Source organism: Populus euphratica, unplaced genomic scaffold (genome assembly GCF_000495115.2).
Source record: "Populus euphratica unplaced genomic scaffold, PopEup_1.0 scaffold11.1, whole genome shotgun sequence".
Taxonomy (NCBI): Eukaryota; Viridiplantae; Streptophyta; class Magnoliopsida; order Malpighiales; family Salicaceae; genus Populus; species Populus euphratica.
In genome coordinates this window covers 1,196,055-1,206,490 of record NW_011499878.1, presented here as the reverse complement: position 1 = coordinate 1,206,490, position 10,436 = coordinate 1,196,055, and the positions used below count along the sequence as shown (strand labels likewise).

The 10,436-nt window shown below is 28.6% G+C and overlaps 1 protein-coding gene across 1 annotated transcript; it reads right to left on the bottom strand.

Moving 5' to 3' along the window:
* Nucleotides 1–2,162: 2,162 nt before the first annotated feature.
* Nucleotides 2,163–4,145, bottom strand: LOC105128834 (cytochrome P450 83B1-like). The gene is made up of 3 exons (XM_011030668.1): nucleotides 3,250–4,145; nucleotides 2,460–3,117; nucleotides 2,163–2,199 (listed from the first exon to the last, which is right to left on the bottom strand). Exons 1-2 carry the CDS (start codon nucleotides 4,132–4,134, stop codon nucleotides 2,488–2,490), a joined length of 1,515 nt encoding a protein of 504 aa, XP_011028970.1. The 5' UTR covers nucleotides 4,135–4,145; the 3' UTR covers nucleotides 2,163–2,199; nucleotides 2,460–2,487.
* Nucleotides 4,146–10,436: the final 6,291 nt, after the last annotated feature.

Below are 10,436 nucleotides of genomic sequence, written 5' to 3'. Positions count from 1 at the left end.
AAAAAATTAAAATAATAATAATGAATTTATAGTTTTGATGTGAATATATTGAAAAAATATAAAAATAATAAATTTGAAAAAAAATTACACTATATATCTATTTTAGCCACGTACGTTGCTTATTGCTTTCAAACTAAAAGCAATTAAAATAAATATCTAAAAAAATTAATGATTTGAAATAAAAAAAATATCTTTTTAATCAAAACACTTTTCCTAATGCATTCTTCTTCTTTTGATAATTTGTTTTTATCAAAAGCATTGTTCTTTAAATAAAAATATCATAATCCTAAAAGCAAGTTTTACTAGAACAAAACTAGAAAAAAATAGTGAACCGATAAATTTGACACTAATGTATTAAAAATATAATAATACTAATTTTGAAAAATAAATATATGAAAACTTACGATAACAAGATAAAAAATATAAATATTTGATTCACATTAATTATTCAAGGTTCATATATAATTATTTCAAAAATAATTGTTAATATTATGGTAAAAGATACTAATATTATTTAAAAATAATAGCATAATTGGATAACTATGTAAACATTATTTTAATAAATTTATTTATTAAAAAAATCTAATTACAAAATACAAAAATAAAAAAATAATTAAGTAAAAAACTTAAAGGAACATGAGCACAGGTGCTTAAAATTTGGGCCCACATGCACAACATTTAAAGCCGAGGATGGTATCCCTAAGGCCTTTTTTTTTTTTTAATAAACAGAAAAATACTATATAATATTTTTTAAATAAATAAATAAATAGGTGACGTATCGCTATCCGGGTAAATAATGCTATCCATTTATAACTAAAAAATTAGAATGAAAGATTTTAGATTCAAAAATCTAGATTTTAATTATTTTTCATAAAAAAAATAATAACATGAACATCTAAAACTCCATTTCTAATAACAAAATATATTTTAAGTGGTCTAAAAACTTAAAATCAAATCAAATATATAAAGGCCTTGTGATTGAAATAGCTATTAAAACTTTTAAATTATTATTATTTTTAATAATAAATGGGTCTTCATGATAAATTTTTAGTAAAATTATGTATTTTTAAAATAGAAAGTACAAAGAGAACATGTTTTTAAAATTAATTTTTTTATTTTTATTTTAAAAAATCCTTGTAAAAAACTCATAATTCAAATATTATCCAACTAAGTTTTAAAAAAATAAAATAATAATTATTATAATTTTAAATTTTAATTGAATCACAGGTTAAAAGACTCGACCCGTTGACCCTAATCATTTTTAAGTAAAACAGACATCGATGATGTGCTCGTCAAGAAAAAAGAAAATTCAAATGCCATCCGTGGTGAATAGGGAAGATATAGACATTGATGATGTGCTCGTCAAGAAAAATAGAAAATTCAAACGCTCTTAAGAGAACTTCTGACTCCAATGAGTGAAGAGCAATTGCATGAGCTTTAGTAGGAGTTTCAACAGCTCCCATGGCAAAGAGATATACAAAATCATCTGGATCTGTTGCTTGAATAAATGAAAATAATTTTCAGACGGACGTCTTTAATTCATACCTGGAACCCTGTCTATATTAGTGTCAAGATTTCTTAGATAGCTCCTATTTGCAGGATCATTGATCTAACTCATATATCATGCACTATTTAATAACTTATCAAGTATTTTAAATTGATATGCATATCACATGAATAAATGTATTTGCTCTTTTTGTTGACTTTCTAAGCTCAGATATTAGGGCCAGTATTGAAAAGAATTTGATAATAAAATTCAGACCATCCACTTTTCAAATTGCATAAAAAAATTAATTCAAGCCATAATGAATTCTAATGTAAACACAAAAGGGTACAAAGAACCTTAACAATTTAACGGAGCTTGCGTGAACATTATTCGAGGTCAATCTTGATCATATTGAGCTCCGTCGTTTATTCTTTTTTTTTTTTTTGATTTACGTGGGGTGTCCGGATCAGCTTACACGCATCACGATTAATCCACACGGTCCATCCACTTTTCAAATTGCATAAAAAAATTAATTCAAGCCATAATGAATTCTAATGTAAACACAAAAGGGTACAAAGAACCTTAACAATTTAACGGAGCTTGCGTGAAAATTATTCGAGGTCAATCTTGATCATATTGAGCTCCGTCGTTTATTCTTATTATTACACACAGCTTGCAAACCTCAAAAAACAAAAAAACTACTGACCATGGGCTGATTCGTGTTTTATTCATAGAGTCACGATTTCTTGATGATGCCCACAATTCCTTTACGCATCTGACACCGCGGGGTGACAGGCGTGCATGGTGAGATTCGAACCCAGATACGGAGAAAAGGAACAAATCTCTCCCACCACTAGGCCAGAACCTCACTTGCACTCCGTCTTTTATTCTTATTATTACACACAGCTTGCAAACCTCAAAAAACAAAAAAACTACTGACCATGGGCTGATTCGTGTTTTATTCATAGAGTCACGATTTCTTGATGATGCCCACAATTCCTTTACGCATCTTTGCCCATCACAGCATAGGCCTTAGGCACGAGGCAGAGAGCGTCCCTCGTATGCAGAGCAAGACCGGGTTGCGTATGATCGACGTCTATGTCTTCCCTCTTCATCCCACTAGGCATTTCCCAGTCGAATTTGTAGAGAAGATTAGAAAGTGCAAGCTCCACAGTGGCAATTCCCATAAATATCCCAGGACAAATTCTTCGACCAGCACCAAATGGTATAAGCTCAAAATCATTTCCTTTCAAATCAATAGAACTGCCCAGGAACCTATCAGGAATGAACACATATGGGTTCTCCCAAACTTCTGTGTCCCTTCCAATAGCCCACGCATTCACGTAAACTAAGGTCTTGGCTGGTATTTCGTACCCACCTATGTAACACTCCTTGGTTGTTTCTCTTGGGATTAGTAGTGGTGCTGTTGGTTGCAATCTCATGGTCTCTTTAACCACAGCTTTAAGGTAAGGCAATTGTTTAACATCATCTTCGTACACAAAACCTTTATCTCCTATCACCTTTCGAACTTCTTCTTGAGCTTTTCTCATTGCTTCAGGGTTTTTCATTAGAAGGCTCATGGCCCAAATCACAGCAGCAGCAGCTGTATCAGTCCCACCAACAAATATGTTCTGCAAGGATCAGGAAAATAAAATAAAATGTAAGGATATTGATATTTGAAACCATTTACAATATTCAAATCCAAATCATTTTGCTTGGGAAATGAAAATTAAAAGGCCGAATTTGAGTCGAACTTAGATTACCATTAGAATTGCTTTGATGTGATCAAGCGTTAGTTGAACTTTAAAAGTGCGATCCTTGTATATTTGAAGCAAAACGTCAAGTATGTCCTCATGGTCTGGCTTTGGTCGCTCTGGATCAAGATGTTCATCAATAATTTCTTGGTAGAAAACATCAAACTCTCTGAAATTTTTTTCAAGACGATGGGCACGTCCCGTGAGTCTATCAACCCATCCCATGTATGGAAAATAATCAGAAAGATAAAACATCGTAAACAGGGCTTGAGTTTCATTAAGCAACGCATGGAACCTACTTCCTTCAATTCCTCCATCCTCGTACCTTTTTCCGAAGGCAGTTCTGCATATGGCTGTGCTTGTAACAGACAGCATTGCTTCAGTCAAGTTGAGGGGTTTAGAAGCAAGAGCTGCTTTGGAAATTTTTTCAATCATATGCGATACCTCATCTTCTCTGTTGGTACGAAAACTTTGCACTCGTGTCGAGTTGAGGAGATGAACGACGCATATTTTTTTCATCTCCCTCCAATAAGCACCATATGGTGAAAAGGCCACGTCCAAACCATTGTAGGAAAGTTTTTGCTGGCCAGTCAAGAGAGGCCTGCTACAAAATTCAAGATCATGGGTTTTCAGTACCTCTTCAGCCATTTTGGCTGAAGAGACTACGAGGGTTCGCTTGAAACCTAGCTTTAAGGACATGAGGGGGCCATATTTTTGAGATAGTTTCCATAAATGCGTTTGAAGGTTTGAGCTATCAAGCTGGTGCAAGTTACCTATCAAGGGAAGACCGTTGGGGCCAGGAGGGAAACAAGCTCTTTTAGAGATTTTGTTTTTCTTGAGAAGAAACAAGAAAATGATGGAGAGGAAGAGAATTACGAATATGAGTAATGCCATTATGATCTGAGTATTTTTGAGCTGTGAATTCTGCGATACAAGCTTCAATTATATAGAGAGTGTTTGCGGGTGAGTGTATTTTTTATTTAAAAATATATTAAAATAATTTTTTTATTTTTAATAACTACATCAAAATAATCAAAAAATATAAAGAAATTAATTTAAATATTAAAAAAAAAAGTTTATAAATTTTAAAAAACAGATTCCAGTTGCACTCCTGCACAGTGCAGTAGAAAAAAAAGAATATTTATGTAAATAGATTTCTATCATATTAACTTTCATTTCGAACATTTTATTCGTGTATGTGCCCCAACTTAATTGAAAATATTTACTTCATGTTTTGACTTGAAATTTTCCCTCAGCAATTATAATAACAATAGCCTGTGGTTGAAATTGATCCATATATAACATGATTATTGCGTATTTGATGAGCCCTGTGCGCGCGTTTTCTAGGGCTGTTCAATAAACTCGTAATCAATATCTGCCGTCTATTTTTGATACTATATAGAAATCTTGCATTCAAGCCTAATGCCTTATACCAAGAGAACGATGCTACTACGTACATACTAAGGTTTTCAATTCCAGCCCTTTTCGTTTGAAATAGCCGGTATATTATGCTCTTTTATGAATACCATCACAGTCATGAACTTCTTATTTCAGACAAACTCTACACACTCCCTGTCGCTAGATCAAAAGAAACAGTTGATCCATTGGAAGATGTGCGAAAGCTAGCTGTTTGAAGTGGGATTTTAACTGTCGACCAAGATACTGAAACAAAGTGAACCAGGATGTTAGCAGTTGTAGCGTTGCTGTGTCGTGCTGCCTTTTTTATTTTTTTTTATAAGCAAACAAGATTAAGCCAAGAGATGGCAAAATAAGCAACCCAAAGGGCCACCATGAAAAACGGATACAGCAGAAAAAATGAAGGAGCCCAAGCAAACAAACTAGCCCAGGGAATGACTAGACTATAATTTTGAATTAAACAATCCAATCTCCAGCCTCAGCCATTTTCATCTCCAGAATACCAATAGCAATCGGCTTCTTAAGGATTAGCTCTGTATGGCTCCCAGTAGTTTAATCAGTTCGACAGAATCTTAAGAAATATTTGTTGGAATTAATTTTGAAGTTTTTTTTTTTAAGTGTTCTTTAATTATTTTAGATAGATGCACGTAACTATTAAAAATATATTTATCTTTTAAGTTTTTTAAATTATCCTAAACTAGTAGGAGTATATGTTTACAATATTGTAAGTCTAAGTTGAAGTTTGTAGAGATTTCCTCTTCTAAAAGAGTAATGTAATATAAATGAGATTTGTTTTTCATCATATTCCCATTTTCTTTTTTTATCTTTTCTCCTTCAAATATGTCTAACAATATTCAGCAACTCCCAAAGCCTCAACAGCACTGAATTCAAAGCTCTCATACCTTATTTTCATGCATCCATAATGAGAGATCTCCAATGTCGCTCTAATGGTTCATCCCAGCACAAACATCGTAGCATCAACGACATACACCAGACAATAACAAAAAGAACCCCCCGGTTGTCTAGAGGCGGCCATGGACACTTGGTTACATAGGTGGGTACGAAATATCAACCAAGACCTTAGTTGGAAGGGACCCAGAAGCTTGGGAGAACCCATGTGAGTCCAATCCTGATAGATTCTTGGGCAGTTCCATTGATCTGAGAGGAAAAAAAAGAAAAGAAAATTCAAATGCCATCTGTGGTGAAGAGGGAAAAAAAAGAAAAGAAAACAAAAACGCCCCGCTCAGCAACTGCATTCTGCATAGATCCAAAACCTGACATCTAGTTGCCAGTCTATTTAACATCGATTTTGGTCCAAATTCAAAGTACGTTTTTCTTGTAGCTGTCAAGAAGCTAATTGACAATATAGGAATTGAGTACATTGACAAGTATCCAAATTTAACTTTGCCCTTGAATTTTTTATTTGATTACGTGGCAATAAAAAAGGATTTTTGTAAAAAAATAATAATTTAAATATTATAAAAAAATGTGATATGTTAGCATGAATTCTCTTTTCCTTATTAATGTATTTTTTTTCAAAAAAAATATTGTTTTTGGCAATGTTGTTTATTGCATGAAAAACTAAAATCAATCAAAATCAATATCCAAAAAAAATAACTATTCAGAATAAGGAAAAAAAGGTAACCATTCCTTAAGAAACCGTGTACCTTATTAACTCATTTCTTTCTTTTTGTTCTCATTTTTTTTATATGTGTATCGTTTTTAAACAAGAACTTATCTCAATAAGAAATTGAAAAAAAATAATGAATTAATAGTTTTAATGTGAATATATTATAAACATCATATAAGAATAATAAACTTGAAAAAAAGTTACAATATACCTTTTTTTAGCCATATAGCTTATTGCATTAAAACTAAAAGCAATTAAAATAAATATCTAAAACAAATTAACGATTTGAAATTAAAAAAAATATATATCTCTTTAATCAAAACCCTTTTCCTAATGCACTTCTTCTTCTTTTGATAAATTCATTTATTTTTATCAAAAGCATTGTTCTTTAAATAAAAACATCATAATCTTAAAAGCAAGTTTGACTAAAACAACACTCAAAAAAAATAATGAATCGACAAATTTGGCACTAATATATTAAAAATATAATAATATTAATTTTGAAAAAGAAATATATAAAAACTTACAATAAAAAAATAAAAATAAAAATATTTGATTCACATTAATTATTCAAGGTTCATATATAATTATTTCAAAAATAATTGTTAATATTATGGTAAAAGATACTAATATTATTTAAAAATAATAGCATAATTGGATAATTATGTAAATATTATTTTAATAAATTTATTTATTAAAAAAATATAATTACAAAATGCAAAAAAAAAAAGAATCAAGAAAAAAACTTCAAGGAATATGAGCATAGGTGCTTAAAATTTGGGCCCACAAGCCTAACAACATTTAAAATCTGGCTTGTATGCCTAGATTTCTTTTTTAAAAAAAATAACATGTACTATGTTTTTTTAAATAAATAAATTGTTGATGCATTGCTAATTTAAATAAACAATACATTATCCATTTATAACTAGAAAATTAGGATAAAAGCTTTTAGACTAAAAATTCAGATTTCAATTATTTTTCATCAAAAAATTATCACATGAACCTCTAAAACTCTATTTCTAATAACAAAATATATTTTAATTGGTCTAAAAACTCATAATTTCTAAAATATCTCAAAAAATAATATGTATCCCTGAAATAGAAAGTAAAATTATGTATTGTTAAAATAGAAAGTACAAAAAGGACATGTCTTTAAAAATAATATTTTTTTATTTTTATTTATAAAATATCCTTGTAAAAAATTCATAATTTCAAAATCATCTAACTAAGTTTTTAAGGTTGTAAAAAATTCATAATTTCAAAATCATCCAACTAAGTTTTAAAGGAATAAAAGTAATTATTATTATGATTTTAAAACTCAATTGGATCACAGGCCAAAAGGTTGACTCTAATGTTTTTAAGCAAAATAGATTAAAAAAATATTGTTTTGAAAAAAAAAATCAAAAGAAAAGTCAATGAGTTTTTTACTTAGTTTTGACATAGTTTCACCATAAGTTGCAGGTTAATCAGGATTTTTGATTGGTTCAAACTAGGTCACATTATAAATATCCTATGTTTTTTTAAACTCATATCAGTTCAAGTCTTATATAGACAACAAAATAAATATTAAGATGTTCACATTATAAGAAAAGTTAATAATGCGGGGAAATCATTATAGCTTTCCTCACAAAACATTATTGATTGTTATAATGTTTCTCCATATTATTATTTTTTTAAACATGATTTTTTTAAAATTATTTTTGTTGATTTTTTTTAATATTGAAATGGTTGAGATTTTAATTTTGTATTTTTTTCCATTTATTTGATTATCTATAAGGTTAGCGAGATTAGTGTGGTTTGCAGATTTGTCAAGGTAATCCAGATTGCTCTAGTTTATAGATGTGGTGTGTATGTGTGTGTGTTTTTAATGATGTGGGGAATGCACTATAGCTATCCTTACAAAATATTATGGATTGCTATAGTGTTTTTTCATATTATTATTTTTTTACACATGGATTTTTTTTGTTATCATTTTTTTCAAAATTATTTTTATCAATTTTTTTTTTAAATTGAGATGGTTGAAATTTTAGATTTTTAATTTTTTTCTTTTTATTTTATCTTTTTATGAGGTTAGCGTAGTTTGTAGGCTTGTTAAGATAACTCAAGTTGTCCCAGTTTATGAATGTGGTGTTTTTTTTTTAATTGAACTTGTTTTTTTATAATCTATTTTTTAATTATATTATTAAAAAAATAATTTTAAAGAAAAAACATGTTATTAAACTTTATGAAGTAAAAAAATTAAAATTCATTGCACGGTGGATTATAATAGTAATCCATAGTGTTTTGCTTTCTTTTTCTTTTTATTTTTTTCTTTTTTTATTTTTTGTTATGATTTGTTTTCAAATGTATTTTTATCGATTTTATCTTTTAAAATTGAGATTGTTGAGAATTTAGCTTTGTAATTTGCTTCTTTTTTATTTTGATATTATAGGAGGTTAACATGGTTTACAGGTTTGCAAAAGTAACCCAAATTGCCTTAATTTACGAGTTTGGTGGGTTGTTTTTTTAATTGAACTTGACTTTTTTTTATAGTCTATTTTTTTTTCTTATATAGTTAAAAAAAATAGTTTTAGAGAAAAGTTATGTTATTAAATTTATAAAGTAACAAAAATTAAAAAGTATGAGGAAACCATTATTCACCCATATATATTGCACTGTGAATGACAATAGTAATCCACAATGTTTCACTTTTTTTCCTCTTTTTTTGGTTATGATTTTGTTTTAAATTTTTTTTTATCAATTTCATCTTTTAATATTGGGATGATTGGGAATTTGACTTCAAAATTTGTTTCCTTTTATTTTACCTTTCTATAAAGTTAGCATGATTTTCAAGTTTATCAGCGTAACTCGAGCTGCCTTGATTTACGAGTTTGATGGAGTGTTTTTTTAAATTAAACTTGACTTTTTTATCACCTATTTTTTTCATATAGTTAAAATAAATAGTTTTAGAAAAAATTCATGTTTTAAACTTTATAAAATCCATGTACCTATTCACAGGTTTGGTTGGTTAACTTGGTTCATAGGTCTGGCAAGTTTGACTTTTTTAAATTATTTTTTTCATTCTTAGATATTGGGTTAATTGAGAATTTAGTTTCAAAATTAGTTTTGTTTTGCCTTTTGTAGGGTTATCGTGATCTAAAAAAATTTTCAATTTTGAGTTGGTGTTTGATTTCACAATCATCTATTTTTGTTATCATATAGTTAAATAAAAAAATATTAAGAAAAAATTTTTTTTTATCATATAGTTAAATAAAAAAAGATTAAGAAAAAACAAATTACTATATAAGTGGAGTCTATAACTCAGTTCAATGGTTTGACATACTAACTCGGCTTAGCCAATTCACAGGTTTGATGAGTTTACCTACCGATATGATATACTTTTTTTGTTTTTAATATTTTAATTATTTTTCATTTTTTATTTCATCATTTAATATTTAATTGGTTAGAAAACATACTACATTTTTAATTTTTGTTTGCTTTCAAGGGATAATTGTCTCAAATAAGTTTCTTTTTTATGTTAGTGCTCAATTTTATGAGCATTTATTTTTATCATATAATTAAACAGAAAAAATTATGTAAAAAAGTTATTAAACCCAATGACACGATCAAAGAGATGATGTCTTATCCCAAGTGCAGCAGTGTCAAAGTAAAATAACCCAGCAAGACCGGGGTCTAACCACAAAGAGGTGAATTATATAAATTAAAAATAAAGAAAAAGATTTAAAGAGAATAATAACAGAAAAAGAGTTGAAGAAAGTTTTGGGATGTGATATTGATGTAAGGATTAAACAATAACAAAACATATGTCAAGGTTATAGGATTCACTAATGGTATTTCAAATAAATATAATATAAACTCTTTTTATTACTCAACTAGAAACCACACACAAAGAAGGTTCTAATCGGATGATTTCTCGTTATTAGCTCATTATAAATTACTAACATGATCATATTAATTATCTTATATAAGTAATACCATACTTATAAATATCATCAAGCATTCATGTTGCTAGTTTATGTTAACAACAAATCAAGTTTCTATCATAATAACGATTTCGGCCGAAAACTATGAAAGATCAAGCATTTGATGTACCAAATATTATACAACACAAATCTAAATTAAACATTTAATAAGCAAGGTATTAAGAATT

Coding starts and splice junctions, on each gene's coding strand:
- LOC105128834 (XM_011030668.1), bottom strand. CDS start 4,134: ATGGCATTACTCATATTCGTAATTCTCTTCCTCTCCATCATTTTCTTG. Junction 3,118..3,249: donor ACATCAAAGCAATTCTAATG/GTAATCTAAGTT, acceptor TGATCCTTGCAG/AACATATTTGTTGGTGGGAC.